Source organism: Mustela lutreola, chromosome 12 (assembly GCF_030435805.1).
Source record: "Mustela lutreola isolate mMusLut2 chromosome 12, mMusLut2.pri, whole genome shotgun sequence".
In the NCBI taxonomy this organism is placed as follows: Eukaryota; Metazoa; Chordata; class Mammalia; order Carnivora; family Mustelidae; genus Mustela; species Mustela lutreola.
In genome coordinates, this window is record NC_081301.1 from 62,535,327 (window position 1) to 62,556,322 (window position 20,996).

Genomic DNA, 20,996 nt, shown 5'->3' on the forward strand with positions numbered 1-20,996 from the left:
ACATAAAGCAATTTGCAGTTATTAGGTGATTAGGACTGTTATTCAAACCTAGGTAGTTTAGTTCTAAAATTCAAACTTAAAAATCACAACACAATATTAGTTCCATTTACTTAATCATGTTTAAGTATCCTAATGACATAGTGAAAGGAAATATCCAGTAACCACTTCACCTGCTTAATCCATTAAAATAAGTGACTTCTGCAATTATCATATGGTTTCAATTTACTTGTGGAGTGTAAGGAATAACATGGAGGACATTAGGAGAAGGAAAGGAAAAGTGAACTGGGGGCAATCAGAGGGGGAGATGAACCATGAGAGACTATGGACTTGAGAAACAAACTGGGGGTTTTAGAGGGGAGAGGAGTGGGAGGATGGGTAGCCTGGAGGTGGGTATTAAGGAGGACCCGTATTCCATGGAGCACTGGGCATGGTACATAAGCAATGAATCTTAGAACACTGTATCCAAAAAAAAAAAAAAAAAAACTTATGATGTATGATGTATTTTATAGTGACTAACATGACGCAATAAAAAAAAAAAATAAAGTAAGAGTGACTTCTAGAGTTAACTGAAAATTTAGTACCTGAGTTTAGTGCCTATGTGGGAACACAGAGAAATTTATTGGGAGTATCAAGGGTGACCCTCTGTTGTTCTTATGAATAAATAAATATCAAATCAAATGATTTTTAAAAAGCTAATTAGAGCAGTGCTGTGGGTTGGGGGAATAAGGAAGGATTTCATTTCCTTCAAATTCTTTTTATATCTTTTTCAGACTTAGTAGGGCCATTAAATTTTTTCCTATAAATTTTAAAAAAGGGTAAAAGTAGTGTGTAGAAGAAAGGCAGTCTTCTGCCCAAATTCATGTGACCCCTTGGGACCCAGTTTAGAAATTAATTGTACACATTTTAGAAATCAATTACTCTAGCTATATTATAGAGATACCAATAATTTAATAATTTCTTCCTGAATATTGGCTAAGTAGACTACCTACTTACCTATTTTTGTAATTTAGTTGTGGTATAGGTTCTGTGTAAGTACAGAAACAAATAACAGTGATGAGGAGTATGCATATGTTAGGTTATTTTAATTAAAAGTAAACATCAAATGACAGGTTGATACTAGAACAAGACAGTAAAATCCATGTGAACCTCAGCAACTCAAAATTTGCAATAGTTCAATCATAGTATACATGCATTTTTATAGACAGAATTAGAGATAATCAAATTATAGTTCCATGATATGGTTAAAAAGGAATACAGGAGAAAATACAATTATATTGTAAATTGGAATTGTGCCTACAAGTTGAATAACGTGTTGCAATCAAATGACCGTTTACATAGAGGATCATATCTGTATAGGAAAATATTTAGAAAGGAGCTATAGGTATTATGTTGAACAGAATTACTTTGTGTACTCATTTTCCCTTCTAAAAAATAGTAATTTTAAAGCTGATTTTAGCTTAGTAATGATTGTGAAATAAAGTTAACTTTTAAGTGTTTCTAATTAATTTTTTATTCCCTTACATAGATTTTCAGCTCTGGGAGGACAGGATTTCCATTTTATAGTTCTTTGTTGTCTATAAATTGTACAGTGCCCTGTATCTCATGTTTGTTGAATAATTAACAGTCAGTTTATTGAGTTTGCTATATGCAAGTGGAAACAAAACATACTTTAAGATGTTCTTTCTAAAAATAGTGATTATGTGCCTGTATGTCTCTCTTTTGTCATGTTAGATACACAGAGTAGATATGCTTCAATGTGTGATATGAATTGGATTTCTTTAAGAATGTAGATTTATTTTCCCCAGTGTTTTCTGATTGCACAAGTGACTGGATGCACTTTTTAAAGGGAGATTTTTACTTTGTTTAAAACTGGTTATTGAATACTTCCAAAGGCAGCCAATTAAGTGAGTGCAGAGCTAAAAGAATAGAAAAACCTTGTTTCCTAAGCTGCTGAAAGGATTTTCACATTAGGTTGGCTTTAGACCCTAGTCTTCAGAGTGTAGTTTTATGCAAGTTCCTGACTATGGACGTCATTGTTAAAAGGTAAGATTTTTTTTTTTCTTATGTAATCTCATTTTAAGTTGTGAAGTAGATTTTAACTGAGCAGAAGTAATGTGACTTTTTTTTTTTGCCAAGTCTTAGTATAATAAATTCTGATACCGTGCAACTCATTGCAGATTTTGATAGTTCTGTTCATATGTCAAGAAACCCGTGTTTGTTAATATGTCTGTTACAGGTAGTTATAGTTTAATGTTTACTTTTACTGGGGCTTGTTTTGATTCATCATTTTTATTTGACTCACTAGCAGCCATCTGTTAGTTATATTTTAACTTTCAAGGTTCTATGTAATTTGGTTTTTGTTAATGAAGTGCTATAAACAGTATTATGAAGATTTTCTCTTTTAATCTTGAAAGGAAAAAAATCCATATCTAAAAAAGCAGTCACAAAGAAGAGGAAAACTGTTACAAAGTCATCTGCTGTACCAGAATTTCAGGTAAATATTTCAATTTTGTCTCAACATTTTGTAGTTTAATTTTTTGCTTTAATGTTTGTTTATATTGTTCCTCAAGAGATTGGCTAAATTCCACTGTAATGGGCATACTTTCAATGAAATGTTTCCATCTATGACTTTTACCTCTTGGAGTACAAGGCATAGTTAAAATTGAATCTAATGTTTCAAAATTTTTACCTCCGTTTTTGTCTCTTTGTAGCCAAAAGTCTCTTTCATTTTTAAATGCTATACTGCTTTGTAGAAGTAGTTTAATAGAATATACATTATATATTATAAATATAATAATACAGACATTTATATAACATATTTATATAACAATATATGAAAGTAAGTATGTAAGTCTTCCAAGAATAAATCATAATTTGTAAATAATTTGTAAATAAGCAATTTATTTTAATTTTGGGGGCACTGTAAAAATGGTTGACACAAATCTTTTAACTCTTAGCTATATACGAACTTCAGAAAGAATATTAAGTAACATTTAATTGAATGGTCTTTAAACATTTCTGCAAAAAGAAAAAAAGTATACTTAGCGCCATATTATTATTTGAAGAGTTTTCATTTGTAGTTGGTACCAGAATAAGCAGAGATTCTCACTTCAAATAATACTTTTATTTTCTATTTTATAAAAGATGTGTTTTCTTCAAATGACCCTTTTTAAAACTTTCTTTGTATTACTGTGTCCAAACCAGTTTCAAAAGTTTTATAACCTAATACTTAGTTGCCAAAAAATAAGTGATGTTAAAATGAATTTTTGTCAGTCTCAAGTCAAGGAGAAAATAAAAGAGTAATAACTATGAAAATATTGATAATATATAATGTGAGATGATCATATATATTTGACTTTTTGAATATATACATTCAAAAATGTAGACATCTATTTTTCAGTAAAAACCTTATTTTTGGAACTGTTTTCATGGAAGTAACTAATTGGTAAAAATTTAATATTTTTAAATGAGCAGTGAAAGAAAATGACAGTTTTCTTTTAGTATTTTAGGATAGAATATTTTTAATGATATTCTTAGAATGAATTACAAACATTTTTACAAAATCATTTTTTATAATATAACCTTGGTTACAGGATATTTAGCGGAAAATGTATGTTTACTGTTTTACTTGGAGGACTTTCTAATCATTGCTTATACCTCTTATCAAACTTGAATAGTATATTGTTATTCTTTCACTGATATCATCACAGCCTTTGCTGTTTTCCCCCTCACTCTCCCCCCTCAATACTTAAAATATTCAATCCGGGAATATAAGTCTCAGAACAGATCTGGCCTGCTGTTGCTGTTTATCTCCATTCCTATCCCTAGTGAATGGACTTTCATATGTAATAAGTGGCGTAGACAGTATGGACAGTGTTTTTCAAACGGCAAATGGTTATTCATTAGTGAAGCATGAGATTAATCTAGTGGATTACATGACCAGCATTCCTTTTTTAAGCTAACAGTTAAAATAGAAAAGAAATTATGAGTGTCTCAGATATAGTAAGGGTAATACCGTTTCATGAAACTTTGGTTTTGATCTTGTGCTTATTGTACTGGCATGCAGTGTAAAATACATTTTTGACCATGGGTCATGAGCAAAAAAGTTTTTAAAAAGTTAAAAAAAGAACTAAATGATGCTTTGTCAATTACTGACCATTTGCTTATCACTCTCAGAAATTTAAGGTGAAATTTTGAATTTTGCCAAATTGAACTGTTTAAAATAAATAAAATCTCCTTCCTAGTTCTTAAGGTGTCCTAGAATGTGTGTGTGTGTGTGTGTGTGTGTGTGTGTGTGTGGTGCTAGGATGGGGAATAGACTTATGAGAACTGTGGTTCTTACACCTAGTTTATAACATGAATGCCATGGTATTACTCATAAAGAAAATTGACAGCTGTCTCCCAGGAAATAGGTCATTTGCTTTAAATAAGCAAAGAATAGGAGATGAGACAGTATTAGTCACTAGTAAATTTTATTGTTTCAGACAAAACCTATAGTTCTGCCTTTCAAAATAACTTTATATATAGTTTGTTTCTTTCATTATTTGGAAGTTCCCCACATGTAAGGAACTGACCATTATGTAATAAAGAAGCAAATTTATTTCCTTCCCGAAAGCTCTAGCAATGCCATTTAGCACCTCAGATTCTACAAATTATTCCTTTGTATTTTGTTTGGTTTTTGTTTTTGTTTTTTTGTTTTGTTTTGTTTTGTTTTGTTTTTAGAAAGGATGATAGGCATGGGGAAGGGTAGAGGGAGAAGGAGAGAGCGTCTCCATGCCCAGCTTGGAACCTAATGTGAGGTTCATAATCTCATAATTCTGAGATTGGACACTTAACCGACTAAACCACCCATGTGCCCCTGCAAATTATTTATTTTATCCAGGTTCTTTAAATATCACATTTCTAGTATTACACATAAAAGTACTTTATAGATGGCGCCTGGGTGGCTCAGTGGTTAAGCCGCTGCCTTCGGCTCAGGTCATGATCTCAGGGTCCTGGGATCGAGTCCCGCATCAGGCTCTCTGCTCAGCAGGGAGCCTGCTTCCTCCTCTCTCTCTCTCTGCCTACTTGTGATTTCTCTCTGTCAAATGGATAAATAAAATCTTTAAAAAAAAAAAAGTACTTTATAGAAAAGTTTAGCTGGAAGATTTTCTTCATAGTATTTATTCTAAAATATCTTTGTGTTAAAAATAATGAAGCTGTTGGTGGAGAGATATCAGATCCCTTTTGCAAAACCTGATTTATTTGTCAAAGGACTAGTCCATCTTTAAATTGATTTAAACATGCAAAGAGAGAAATGTGTTGAGGGATTAAATTGTGAAGTTTATTTTTTGTTAAGTCCTCATACATAAAATAAGTGAGTCCTGTTTTGACCTCAACTACTTTCTAATTTGTCATTGTTTTTGTTGACTTTTTTTTTTTTTTTAAAGCTAGAAATTAACCTAGTCTGCCTATTGGCTTCAGGAGGAGTCCATGTTTACTTACATGTACACCTAATATTTATTCCTCAGTTTAAGAAAATAATTATCCCACCTTTATTTAAGGTCTACACTGTAAAAACTAAAATGGTGGATTGCATTTATTTTTGTGTGTATTGTAAAGGGACTAACCATATCCATGCCACTTGTGTCAAGAGTTATGTCAGTGGTTCTCAAACTTTAGGTAGTATAAAAATAATGTGATGCCCTTATTAAAATGAAAATTCCTGGGTGTTATCTTCCAAGATTTCATCTTTGATTCAGTGGGTCCAGGTGGATACCAGTAATGTGCATAGTGGTTAAGCATATGGATTCTGGGACCAGGCTACATAGGTTCTAATATCAACTTTACCACTAACTCTGTATTCTTAAGCCCTTTGTACGTCCAGTTCCTTCTCTGTATAGTCAGGTAGTAATCATACCTACTTCATAGGGTGTTGTAAGGTTAAATCATAGAGCTTACTGTTTTATTCTTACTTATTTTTTCAAGTAAGCATGCCACATGCTTCAGACCTAAGTAGTGTTATGAGTAGGAAAATCAATTAAGAATGGCTTAAAAGCATCTATCATTGACCTTTACCACTTTTCTTAGCTACTTAAGACCTTGAAATAATCTTGGATTTGGTCATATTTCATAAATCATAAAATATCATGATAAAGTCTATAATAATTTGAAAAGCGAAAAACCAAATAATATTATTTGCATCATTATGTTAATCAGAGGAAAAACTTCTGCTTAGCCCTACTATAGTGTTATGGTGGTTATAGTTGGCATATAGGGGAACTTAGGTTTTTTAATTTAGTAATAGATCCAAACTGTTAGGAAATACTTCTTTTTTAGTGTTTCGCATGTTGGTGATTTAAGCTTTTGTATCATATTTAACAATTATGACTTTGTTAAATTGTCTAAATTATTTATTTTACCAGTTTTGTAGTATAAGAAAGATTGTTAAGCTGAAAAGTAAATACCATTTTTCTTTATAAAGTTAATTTTTGCCAGTACACCTTTTTGAAATTTAATTGAAAAAGAAATCTAATATTATGTGAATTGTCATTTTGTACACAATTGTAACAAAGTCATAGAAAGTATTTTTAAAACGTAATGTGTTGTCTCAGTAAGATCAGTTTTTAAAATAATGTAAGAGCCTTAGTTACCATGACTTTGCTTTTCATTGGTAACCAGTATCTTTGAATGTAATGTATAACTGCTACTGTTGCATAAGTGTGACTTATTCTAAAAGTGCTTTGCAAAGAAAATCCAGAATCCAGATGCTAAGACTTATATAGTAGTATTGTTTTCAAATGTAAGCATAAATTGACGGATCCTTAACCTCTGAAAAAACTATATTTCTCCATTTAACCAGTGGAGAAACTAAAGATATGAAATAAAGTAACAGATTGAGACCATCAGTATAACAAGTTGAGTCCAGAATTAAATTGGAATTCAACTGCTTCACTGTGTTATGGACCTTTTGATTATATTATTTTGAATAATATGAATAATGTAAATGTAAATGTGAGTATTTTCAGCTTCAGCTTTTTGATTTCTTTCTAACAGTGTGTGTTTTACTTCCCCCTTAAAATTCTATTTTTAAATATTGTGCACTGAGAGAAACATGTCTCATTAATAAATATAAATATCTTGTTAATCAGAGTTATTTTTCACATCCCACATAATATCCTATTTGCAGGTTTTGAAGCAGTCATTCTCCTTGTTATGGTAATCATAAGAAATGAGAAGGATTTTTCCTATCCTCATAGTTTTAAGATGTTAATATAATTTTAGTTTAATACAATATGAAATTTGAATTTATACCATGAATTTAAAATTTTGCTTACAGTTTTTATAATAAAGTATAGGTTTGTTGTATTAGCAGAGTAATAAGTGAGAGATCCAGTTTTTTTTAACCTATTCATTTTGACTTCTGCATTGTTTTCCCTTGGCTTTTTTAATTTACTGTATTGCTTTAGTTTTATATGCTACCTTATGTCCTTTTTGGAACAAAGTAATTGTCTGTAAACCCAAAGGGCATAATTTCTAATTTGAAGTAGTGATAAAGTAAGGAAGGATTTATTTTGCAAGTTTTCTAAGATAATGGTCATGGAGTTCTTTTGATCTCTACAGAACCTTCCCTCTCCCTCCATATATACACATTCCTGCTTCTTGAGTTGGAGAAGAGGGCCTTTTAATATTTATCATTTAATAGAAATGAAAGCTTAGGTATGAACTAAATCCTAAAACTATAAACACATATTCAATTGTTATTAGATTTTTTTGTCTTGTTTAGAAAGACCCCTTAAAGAATATCATATATTAGGAGGTAGATGAGTTCTACATTTTTTGGTCTCTCTAGAAAGAGATCAGATCAGTGATCTGATCTCCTCTACCCAGTCATCTTAGGTTACTTTACCTCCGTTAGTTTTAATTAGTTTGAATATGAGTTGGAAAGATACCTTTTTAGTCCAAAAATTACATATTTTTAGTCCTTTTCGGCTCTTAAGATTTATGATTTTGTGGCTCTGTCATGGGTTGCCTCAAGTGAAATGTTGAGGGACAGTATAAGGTATAAAGCCTTCAAGAGGTTTTCCTGGAGGATAAAACTCTTGGTAATTTCTGTGGTATGACTGAAAACCTCTCATGAGTGTTAACGGTATGCTCCAACTGTGATCTGACCTGCCGTGTAGCTTTCCTTTTTCATCCCTCTTGGCCCTGAGCCTCAGATATTTTTTTCTAATCCAAGGTAATGAGGAGGTTTTAATAAGGTGTTTTACTTTGTTAAAAAAAAAAAAAAAATGCTTCTGTTTTCCTTATAGATGAACTTTATTTATTGGATTGATTTTGGGTTTTTTTTTGTTTTGTTTTGTTTTGTTTAAAGATTTTATTTATTTATTTGACAGACAGAGATCACAAGTAGGCAGAGAGGCAGGCAGAGAGAGAGGAAGGGAAGCAGGCTCCCCGCTGAGCATAGAGCCGGATGTGGGACTCAAGCCCAGGACCCCGGGATCATGACCTGAGCTGAAGGCAGCAGCTTAACCCACTGGACCACCCAGGCACCCTTGTTTTGTTTTTTTAAGATTTTATTTATTCATTTGACAGAGAGAGATCACAAGTAGACAGAGAGGCAGGCAGAGAGAAAGAGGAAGCAGGCTCCCCACCAAGGAGAGAGCCCGATGCAGGGCTCGATCCCAGGACCCTGGGATCATGACCTGAGAGGAAGGCAGAGGCTTTCTCTGAGCCACCCAGGAGCCCCAGGCATTGATTTTGTTTTTAAAAGCACCATTTGAAGTTGAGTCAAGTTTAAAGGCCACACATATGCCTTACTATGTAAAAGAGAAAGAATATAGGGTATACTGGCTTGAGTCAGATTATTTTTTCTTTCAGTATTAGTAATAGTTACAATTAGTAACAATAGAATTATGTTTCTATATGTGAATTTTCTCAGCTGACCTTGGCCCTATATTTTCCGTTATCTGTATTAAATATATATTATATCTATTTGTAGAGAGTATAGAAAGGGCTTGTAAATTGTTATGTAACTATTAATTCATTTTAAGATGAATTCAAAGTAAGTATTGCTAAAATATTTTCACCCTCAAATTCAATAAAATTTATGTTTGAGAGTTATGTCTTATAAGGAATATTTATCTTATCATTGTGCATTTAATTCAGCATTTTATCCGCTGTTTGGAAATTAGTCTTTTTGAATCTTCATATTCCTTAGCTACATAGTACCAGAATATTTCAGGAGCCATGAAAATTTGGAATTCATAATCATTTAGTACCTTACTGCTTAAAAGTATGATCTGCAGCCCATACCTGGGAACTTGTTAGAAATGAGAATCTCAGGTCCCACCTCAGACCTACTAAATCAAAAACTCCATTTTAACAAGATTTCCAGGTGATTCTTACGCACATTAAAGTTTGAGAAGCACTGATTTACTTACTAACCAGGTAAGCCACTTCAAAGTACTGGTTTATATAGCCATATAGCTCTTAAGCTGTGGAAATCATTCAGTTTGACGTCAGAACTGTGTTCTTCTTCCTTTAGATAGAATATAAATATTTGTTGATTCCATGAATTGAAAGATTTTAATTGTCTTAGAGTGTGTCTAGTTGTAGAGGTGTATGTTTTCATTGTTACTCTTAAGTTTCTACAAACTATATACAGAAAATGTACCCTTATTCCTTGTATAATGAGACATCTAAGATACAAGTGAAAATTCTTCTGAGATTTGCCATCTGTGCAAATGAGAAATCTATGTTGTGATATTTAGTGCACCAAGTTCAGTGAAATGGCATGTAAATATCTGCTAGTTCTGTGGCACATATAATTTGCTGATCAAAATAGCAGATTATACAATGAGAAGTTTATTTCCCACTGAGCTCTTACTAAAAACCTGATGTAGGTACAACAAGATAGAAGTGGAAGACATTACAAAGTTCCAGAGGCACTTCCATAGTTGTTTTGTCCACTGCTCACCAGCATTTCTTCCATAACTCTAGATTTGGCAAATGGGCATATGTAATTTACAGTAAATATCAGCAGCACTGTTCTACTACATCATTATGTACTGTTTTCTCCTCTGGAATTATTTAATTTGGGTTTCTTAAATGCGTATTTTCTCTGCATTGTCAGTTCTTTGAGTTTGAAATTATGTAGACATTTCCAATAATAATTTTAATACTAATTAAAATAATATCTGTGATAATTTTTCTTAACCTATTAGATTGAACCATATTGTCATTTATGTAGATCAAATGCCCTGTGATTTCACATGCTATTATATAGGAAGTTGAAAGGGGCCCTACTTTCCCATTTTTGTCACAGTAGTCACTAGAAATGATCTTGTTGTAACCCCCTTTTCTTTTGTTGTTTTTGTTTTCTTATACAAGAAATACGCCTTTTAGGAAAACAATACCCTTACACAAAGATTCATGAATGTAACAAACATGGGCTGATATAATCTTATGGTAAATTAATAGTTTTCTAAGTATAGTATTTTTTTTAAATTATCACAGTATAAACATTTACAAGACTTTGATTAATCTAAAACTTTTCCTCTCTATGTGCTCGTCTTTTTTTTTGTTTGTTTTAGAAACCTATTTCTTTTTCGTTACAGATTTTTAAAAAATATGAGCTTAAATTATTTTAGGAAAAAAGTTAAATATATTAGGAAAAACTAATTTTTTTAAGAACTAAAACGTAGTAATTAATATTTTGGTTGTTGCTGACACTTCACTGTTTAAAGCTTTAGTAGTTAATACAAACTAGTTTGTATTAACTCATAATTTGATTTGATTGCTCATAACTAAAACCCAATTATTTTGGCCATTTGCCAGTATTACCAAGGTGAAGTAAAATGAACATAATTATGAAGGAAAATAGATAACTATCTGTAGCAATGGTTTTATTAAAGATTACTAAGATCATATTAAGAATGGGTACTTAAATTCATTTACTTTTTTGAATATATTACAGACAGTGGAAATCCTTCTTTCTTAGCAATGCCAACAGCAGTATAATTATTTTAATTGTATAATTAGCGAACCAAATCAAAGGTATGATGACAGTTCTCCAGGGGTGCATTTATTCACCAACTAGGAGACTGCCTGATGAAGCATTTCTTAAAGGTGATTTAGTAACCTGTGAAATCTAGGGTGAGTTTCCAGATCTTTGTCATTCTGGGCTGAAAGTTAATAATGTTAAGAAAGTATCTGGATTATAAAGCAAGCTGAGAACAGGGAAGTGTGGTATGAAACCACCAGTGTTGAAATTTCAGCTATTTTTATCCTAAGCCTGAAGTTCATGCATTATAAAAATAGTATCTTTTAAAATATAAACTTGTGGGGCTTTCTTTGCTTTTTGCTATTACAAATACAAATAATTGTGAATTTAGTATATGTTAAAACAACTTCTGTTACCACATTTTGGTTGTTTTATATTATGTGTTATCAAGCTGTGTTTTTGTGTTTTATTTTAGCTTATTTGCACTAATCTTGATGAACTCAGGGAATTAATCACAAAAATCGAGAATGAACTCAAAGATCTGGAAAACAGTAGAAAAAAATCGGTAGGTGTTGATCCAAAAGTTCTGTCTATTATTATCAGCATTAAAATTTATTCCTGCTTTTTTTTCAAGTCTTGTTCTCCTGGATTACATAAAAAATTGCAATGAAAAATAGAAACACTGTTCCTTTTGTTTCTCCTGTGTGGTCTAGTTTTCATTTTTCATAACAAAAATGGTACCAGGGCAAGTAAATTAATTTTGTTTGCCTGGTTTATATCAGGTATAGTTTTAAGTATTTCCCATTATACTGGTTGGTTGTTTTCTGACTGGTAGTTTTTTGGGAAATGCTTACGTTGCAGATATTCTTTATTAATAATTATATGCTTTTAATGAAAGTTTATTGCTTAGTAAAATAAAGATTTTAATAACTGTGATATAAATAACAGATACAAATTGTTTAGTCCTGCCCCAGATGTTTTTGATACATGCTTAACAGTATGTCTTTTTAAAACACCTCAATCAGCTGAAGATCTTTTTTAAACTTTAACTATATATTCTAAATTCACAATTTTACCTTCATTTTTTATTCTTGTAGGAATAGAATATAAAGGCATTATATTTATTCACTTAACACTTGCTAAAACACTCAATTATGTAATTCATTAAATCACTAATACTTGTTTAGCTGACATTCAGTGATACTGCAGATTCAAAACTCAGTTATACACCAGTAAATAAACGAGGGAGGCTTTAAACACTGCAGAAAACCAATCATTATTTTAAAAATCCCTGGGTTTTATGCCTTAGGAATGCCATGAAGCCACTCAATTTTAGGTCTTTGCTCAGAACCTATTAATCTAGAATTATGTATAAAATAAGGATAGTGAAATAGCAAGCTGCATTTCAGCAGATTTGTAGTAGTCATTTTATCTGCTCTCTAGAAAAGACTTATTGGTAGCACTCTGAAGGAAAGAGACTTAAGTGCCATAAAAGTACAACTTTCTGAGGTTATTTAATATAGGTATAAAACAGAGTCAGGCATTTCAGAAGTTTCATGTGATATCCTTGAAAATATTGATATAATATAAGAGGTAGAATAGAAAAATGTTCATAGTGATAACCATCAATTAACAAGAAAACATTATATTGAAGTATATAATCCTAGAATGTAGAAAACTATATATATTTTAGAAATATTTCCATTAAAAATGGTTTAGACCCTCATTAGATTCTTATATGTTCATATATATGTATGTATACTTTGTATATATACACATACATATTTTTTATATATACACATATGTATATATGTATTCTTTGCGTGTGTGTACACATATGCACACCAGCTGTTTTAAAATTTATCTCTGTGATGTATTTCCCAAACAATATTTATATTAGAATATTTTCTCCTCAACAAAGCCGTTTTTAATATATTTAATGTTATATGCTCATAAAGGACTGATTCTGTCCTTTAATAGGAAAGAGTAGTCTTTTAACCAGGGTGTTATTTACAATTTTTGCAGAAGCTGTTTATTTTTAGTGAGTTGTCTGTTCTTCATGAGTCTAAATAGAAACTTAGTTAAATAAATTGCTAATTGTTTTTTATGCTGCAGGTAAACATAATGTATGCATCTTAACTTGTTCCCATATTATAAATTAGGGATTTTTGTTTTTAATGAATAGTTTTATGCATAATGTACTTAATTTATAGCTTGTATTGTAAAAGCAAAAGACTTCTTCAAGGATCCTAGAGTTTTCCTGTAAAGTCTTCTACCTAACTTCCATATTCCAAGGTATAAGCATATTGCCTTCCTTCACAGGAACAAGTAAAAAAGTGAAAGAATACATAGATTTCAAATACTTAACATTGTAGTCTTTGAAGCCATGTTTATAAGAAAATTTTAGGTTACATACAGGGTTTAATTGATTAAGTTTTGTGACTCTAAATTTTTAACTTGTCCATGACTCTTAGAATTTGCATATTATTTTTTTCTTTTTAAGATTTTATTTATTTGAGAGAGAGAGCTCAAATGTGGGGAGGAGGAGAGGGAGAGGGACAAGCAGACCCTGTGCTGAATGCTCTAAATACTCTAAAACAGTATTTAGAGTCAAAGCAATTTGTTACTCATCACCAAGGCAGGGGCCCAAGATAGGGCTCAGTCCCAGAATGCTGAGATCATGACCTGAGCCAAAACCAGGAGTTGGACACCCAGCTGACTGAGCCACCCAGGCACCCCGCATATTAGTTTTTGTTGTTGTCTTTTTTTTATAGACAGTATTAGCAGTAGCCTTTATTATAAATTTTACAGTGTTTCAAAATCATTTCATCAGCATTCACACTCAGATTCTCAGAATTGTATAACACATTTTAAGTTTAAAGGAAAACTTAATATCTTACAAAAATGAACAAGTGTTCGTGTTCAATTCATTTATTTAATTTTTAATAATACATACACTAACAAGTTATTTACATATTGTTTAAACCTACTTAACTCAAAAAAATAGCATTCTCTGGTTAAACAGATGGCTAAATCTATCTATTGCTTATTATACACAATAGTCTTAAATACTAAATTTCTCTTAAGCACTTGCTGAGGAGCTCCATTTTTTGTATGATTATTCAAAATAAGAAAATATTACTGGAGTACCTGGTATTATCTCCGCACTTTCATGAACATACAGGTTTAAGTAGCAGATGGTGGTCCAGTCATCATCTTATGAACAGTCATTTTATGACTAAATGTCTTTGAATAATTTCCAAACAGGTGTACCTATATTACTCTTTCATCTCTACACTTGACATTTTAGATTCTTCTAAGAAAGGCAGGAGCAACAGTGATTCTACACTTTTAATTTAACTGGAGATTTAATCTATTGTTTTTGCTTTGTTTTGTTTGGTTTGGTTGGGTGGGTGTTTTTTTTTCTTTTGTATTCACTTGGGAATGTCCACTGAGATTTGGACAATACAGACTAAGTTACTAATAGCCCAAGATAGACCTAAGCCAAGGTTAGGGAAAGAATTCAGCTAATTTCTTTAGATATTTTCACAGGTGATTAAGGGTCAATTCAGTGGTTAAAAAGAACAAATATATTTATTCAGTTTGTTCCAATATCAATGTGCCTCTAAAGTTTTATGTATCATGTGTCTAAATATTTTTGTCCAGTAAGTTGACCGTAATTATGTGTTTGTAAATACTAATCTATTCCCCAATTTTTATTATATTGGCCAACAAATTCTAATAATTCAATGGAATTTGTTAGTTTAATATAAATTCTTAAAATGTCACAAATATGAGGACTGTCTTTAATTCATTGTAGATACAACATAAATTTTCATTTTTTTTCTCTTCTGTTGCAAAAAAAGTCATTAATGTATAAAACAATTTTTTTTTTTTAAGATCATTTATTATTTATTTATTTATTTGCCAGTGATAGAGGGAGAGAAAGCGAGCAAGCACAGGCAGACAGAGAGGCAGGCAGAGGCAGAGGGAGAAGCAGGCTCCCTGCCGAGCAAGGAGCCTGATGTGGGACTCGATCCCAGGACGCTGGGATCATGACCTGAGCCGAAGGCAGCCACTTAACCAACTGAGCCACCCAGGCGTCCCTAAAACAATTTTTTTTGACTTTTAAAATTCTCATGTTATGCTTTGTAAGAAATAGTAATATATTTGAAGTTCAAGCATTCTTAGGAATACATTATACAAAACATAGTTTCAAAACTGATGCACAGTAAATAAACATGATGGATGAATAAATTTCAGCCAAATTTCCACACATTGAGGTTTCACATATGATAATAGGTAATGTGATTCTGATTTTCGTTAGTATATTTGACACACAGTGTTAGTAGTTTTAAAATATGTTTTCTGCTCCTCAAGAAATAGAAATTCTTGGGGCTATACTTAATGGGGATAATCTTAATGAGATTACTAACATATAAACTATTCCCCTTTAAACTGCCTAAAAGGTTTTTTCATGAATAGCTTATAATGACCACAAAGCTTAATGGTAGCGATAGACTGTAAATGTTTACATTTTAGTATCATTTCTTATTTTTCTATGGAAACCAATACTGATTATGATAGATGTTAGTTGTAAGAATAACTTTACTGGATGTTTATACTAATATTAAATACTAGTTTGTCTGCCATCATTTGGAAATAAGGTGTTTCACTTAATGAATTTTCTAGATAACCAAAACCTGAACTTTAGGATGATATTTCTTTTTTTTTTTTAATTTCTTATTTTAATTACTGAATGACAAACTTCTGTGCCTCCTTTTACTCTATTGAAAAAAATTTTAACCCTTTTTTGATGAGTCAAGGATCATTATGAATATCCATAAGTATACTCATATTCTAAAAATTTATTGATATCAGTAACTCTAATTAAACATTTACCAAAAGACCTTTATGCTATATATTTTGAAGGTGTGTGTTTGTTTTTTTGCTTTTGTTCTCTTTCCTCATTGTCTTTTGTTTCTTGTTTTTGTGCATGTATTTGCCCTAGCTGATATACTGTGAATTACAAAACAAGTAACAATATTTAAGTTATTTAAGTCCAATAAGAATTGGACTCATAGGGGCACCTGGGTGGCTCAGTGGGTTAAAGCCTCTGCCTTCAGCTCGGGTCATGATCCCAGGGTCCTGGGATCGAGCCCCGTATCGGGCTTTCTGCTCGGCAGGGAGCCTGCTTCCTCCTCTCTCTGCCTGCCTCTCTGCCTACTTGTGATCTGTCAGGTAGGTAAATAAAATCTTTAAAAAAAAAAAAAAAAGAATTGGACTCATAGTAAGGACCTGAGAGTCTTCTTAATATTAATTAAGAAATTAAGTGCATGAACTTGTAATACATTTCCTGTGGGCTTCCTTCACTATTGCCAGACAAATAGAGTATTAATTTTGATCTTCATAAGAAGTTATCACTGTCACAACTAAAACAGTATTTAGAGTCAAAGCAATTTTGTTACTTATCACCAACTTTTATATGTATCAAAGCGGCTCCAATAAAAAGGGGATGTATTCCATATAGACATTTGTTTGTCATGAATGCCATTGCTAAAGATAGAAATATCTATGTGATAGAGGATTTAACATGAATTTGTGCACACACCTCACTTCTTTAGAAGATTTCTTCTCTGGAGGGCCTTTCCAGGTAGTTTTTCCTACCAAAGCAACAAGGAAGAATTATCCCACTCCTCACCCTTGTCAGCATGTCATTATAAAAGCTTTCCTAACCTCTTGGAGGTTTTGAGCTACTCATTGTATTAGAAGATTTACAGTCTTTTAAAATCTAGATTGTTGACTTATTCTTGTAAGGCAGCTAATCTCATTTATAGTTAATAATGTAAGGGGAGAAAAATACTTTAGTTTTCTTGAGTTTGTTCTAGCATACTTGGTACCATTACTTTATGTAGGAACTTATTCAGAAAAGGCTCAGCATCCTTTGGATCCAAAGTGTTACATATCTAATTTTCTACCTGAGATTTGTTTAAAGTGAGATATCTGGTTGAGATAATAGAAATATATAGTTTGACAGTTTTTAAATTTTGTCTTTCTCATTATCATTGAGATGATAGGATTCTTTAATTAGCTAAAGGAGAAATCATAGTAACATTTTTATTTTTGTGGTTTTAGTCAAGAGATAAAATTTGCATTTTGCCTAATTATTTGGAAAATATCTGTTTAAATTGAGGAAATGTATTAGTTTTCCAGAAAGATAGAACTAAGATATTGATAAATTTGCCTGATCCTATTGTATTTGAAATTTATTAGACATTATTACTCTCTAAATAATCAAAATTGGAAAATTTTGTAAGGCTTATAACAAGTGATAGTATCTCTGAGTTTTACATGTGACCCTTTTTTTTTCCGATATCTGCCTAATTTCCTTATGTCTTATGTCATATTTTAGATTTTCAAATAGGTTTCAACCTATTTTTCTTTAATAAGAAGAAATCCATAAAGAAACTGGATATAAAGGAAAAGTGTGAACAATTTGGCCAAAAAGTACAAGATATTATTTATAAGAAAAGAAGCTTTGTCTGGATTGTATAATGATGAATGATAGTCTTATCAATATAAAGAAACTAAAATTTAAAGTACAAGACTTTTTTTCTTTTCTAATACATCTTTTGTTAGTTAGATAACTCAACACTTAGGATAAATATCACAGTCAATATGTTAAAAAAGCTATAAAACTGCCTTGCTCTTTGATCTTCATCCTGTTTGGAATTTAATTTTTATTTTCCTCAATTCATGCCCCCTTCCTCCCAAAAAAAGAATTTACACAGTGGTGTGTTCAGCAGACTACCTCTAATAGTGAAAATTTGGAAAAAGCCTCTATGTCCAATAGTGGGAAGATGACTAACCAAACAGTGTTAACACAGTGGTATATCATATAGCTAGTAAAATAAAATATTTACAGATCATTGTTACTATATGGAAGTATTTGTGAAATGTTAAATTTTTTTAAGAACACAAAATAAGATGAGCCTAATGATTACAATATATAAAAATACTTCTTAAAAAGAATTGGAAGGGAATTGAAGTAATGAAGAAAATTAATCTTTATTATCTTCTTAAAATAATTTAAATTTATCATATAATAATGATATGTCTCTTGCCTAACCAAAGGCTGTACATTAGAAAGATCAAACAGAGATATCAGAAGCTTGGATCAAATGGTGACATCCCATTTTTGGGTCACAGAGTTCTGTATAAGCCACTAGTTACCAATCTGGTATGATCCCAACCCCACCCCCTTCCCCAAGAAGTCTTCTGGCAATGTCTGAAGACATTTTTGGTTATTGAAGAGGTGGTACTGGCACTTAATCGATAGAGCCCTGCAGTGCTGCCAAAGGTATCCTACATTACAGTGATCCTATAAGGCAGATGATAACGCCCTGCAACAAAAAATTATCTGGCTTCAAATGTCAGATGTGTGGAAATTGCAAAACCCTAACATAAGCCTGTATTTGCTAAGGGCCCTATTCTCTCACTTTTCTGCTGCTGCCAGTTTACTATGGGGAGAAAATGTTTTGAAAGTTGGGTAGAAATCAATGAAATCAGACACCCAATCCCATAATTGAGAGTACTTTATTGGATAGAAGTATATTAGATATACTTCTACTTCAGACTAGTGAAATTTGTGAATGTTAATATTCATCTTTACCTTTTATGATTCCATTAGATAGTTAAAAAAAGATTCTTGACTTTATATCCAGCTGTTTTCAATTTATTATGATTTATGGCCTCTCTCAAAGATGTTCATCATTTACCTTTATCTTCCTTTGTATAGGAAATGAAGTGGTTACAATTAACATGATTATATATGTATTTGTTTATTTTTAGAAAGGTGATATAATGTGTCTTTAAAAAGTGAAGAAATAGGGCGCCTGGGTGGCTCAGTGGGTTAAGCTGCTGCCTTCGGCTCAGGTCATGATCTCAGGGTCTTGGGATCGAGGCCCGCATCGGGCTCTCTGCTCAGCAGGGAGCCTGCTTCCTCCTCTCTCTCTCTCTCTCTGCCTGCCTCTCTGCCTACTTGTGATCTCTCTCTCTGTTGAATAAATAAATAAAATCTTAAAAAAAAAAAAAAAGTGAAGAAATAGTAAGGAATAGAAAGAGATAAATAGAAAAATATAGCTAAACTATATTTAAAGCTTACATGAAATTATATAGACCCCCAAAACACAATTGCATATAGTATAAGCTTATATAAGACAAAGGGACTATTTATACATTAATCTTATTTTCTAACACCTATAACAGAAATTTTATTATAATGAAGGATTATGGGATTTTTCCTTCCTCTCTCCATTCCATATCCATGTGTTCACAATGAGGCATCAAATCAAAATTATTTTATAGCTCACTGTTTAGAGTACAAAATCTATTAAAGTGTAAGAAGTATTAGATACATTTAGAGTCCTGAATATGCCCTAATTAACTTTATTTAATGCCTTTTCTTGTAGATATGGTTGTAGTAATCTCTAAATTATCCTTAAAATTAGTTTTTTACAGTTACATCATTATATATATCCTTTTGTTAAAGATTTTATTTATTTATGTGACAGAGAGGGCACAAGCAGGGGGAGCAGCAGAGGGAAGGGAAGAAGCAGGTTCCTTGCTGATTAAGGAGCACAACCTGGGGCTCGATCCCAGAACCCTGGGATTCATGACCTGAGCCGAAGGCAGACAGATGCTTAACTGACTAAGCCACCCAGGCGCGCCTGTATCATTTTCTTATTCTAGATTTACTGGTAAACTACTGGTTAACAAAACTGAAAACAATCTCAGCTGTTGGGGGAAAAATCACTTTGTCTTTAAATAGCCGTATTTAAAGCTTTTAAAATACTAAAACACCCTTTTGAAAGTCATGTACAACAGATAAACTTCTTTACCTGTGTTAGTTACAGTTTCAAGTCTTATTCATAAGGCAAGTACTTCCTCAGTGCCTTCTGTATGTTATGTATAGTACCAGGAATTTGGATCTGAAATTAAAACAAAGTCCTGTCCTCAAAGAATTCACGTAAGGGCTTAAGATTTTATTCCCAACACTGGTGATAAATTTTTAATTTTAATCTAGGTGAGTTGGGCTATCATCTGTCCTTTTATAAAAGACTTAATCTTTTCTTTTCAAGCATTCAAAAGTCACCATACACTCCAGACACTTGGCTCACTTCCCTTAATTACATGTTTATATGTTTGGAAATAGGGTGGAGGGGTAGGTAACATGCATTTTATGAAGAATCAAATGGTAACTAACTGACATGCTCAAAATAATAGCTATTATATAAAAGCTAGATGACAGGAAATGTGAACCAGAGCAATTTATGACTGGTAAGACAAAACTTCAGTTAGTACTGAATTACCTAAGAATGAATTATCCACATTTATCTATGGCAAATCCTATCCCTTGGGTATTTTTTTAACATTTTATAACTACTCAGCTAAGAAATAGATTTTAACCCTTGTTAATAGTGCCAAGTGTTTCTATTTATTACAATTTGGCATAGTTTGAATCCCAACAGGGAAACTTTCATAAAAAGATTATTTGAGGGGTGCCTGGGTGGCTCAGTCAGTTAAGGAGCTGCCTTTGGCTCAGGTTGTGATCCCAGGGTCCTGGGATCATGCCCTGCCTCTGACTCCCTGCTTAGTGAAAGTTCCCTTCTCCCTCTGCACCTCCCAGCACCCCCTTCCGGACTTGTGCTCTCTCTCTCTCTCTCTCAAATAAATAAATAAAATCTTAAAAAAAAAAAAAAAGAAATATAGATCATAAAGAAATTTGAACAGTGCTTAAAGTCACTTTATTAAAATGTAACAGTAATTTATAATGATGACTCAGGTCACTGAGAGTTCAATTTTATTCAAACAAAGAGGCAACCCACGGAATGGGAGAAGATATTTGCAAATGACAAAAGGTTGATATCCAGGATATATAATGAACTCCTCAAACTCAACACACACGAAACAGGCAAACATATCAAAAAATGGGAAGAACATATGAACAGAC

At 32.0% G+C, this 20,996-nt stretch overlaps 1 protein-coding gene across 8 annotated transcripts in view; it reads left to right on the forward strand.

The window, feature by feature from the left end:
* Window positions 1–20,996, forward strand: part of KIAA2026 (KIAA2026 ortholog) — a 138,785-nt gene that overhangs the window by 75,057 nt on the left and 42,732 nt on the right. For 7 of the 8 annotated variants that reach the window (XM_059142692.1, XM_059142690.1, XM_059142689.1 and 4 more), the window contains 2 exons: window positions 2,415–2,494; window positions 11,460–11,549. In XM_059142692.1, coding sequence (XP_058998675.1) covers window positions 2,415–2,494; window positions 11,460–11,549 — 170 coding nt within the window. The remainder of the gene's footprint in view (window positions 1–2,414; window positions 2,495–11,459; window positions 11,550–20,996) is intronic. The other variant, XM_059142691.1, reaches the window with a different exon arrangement.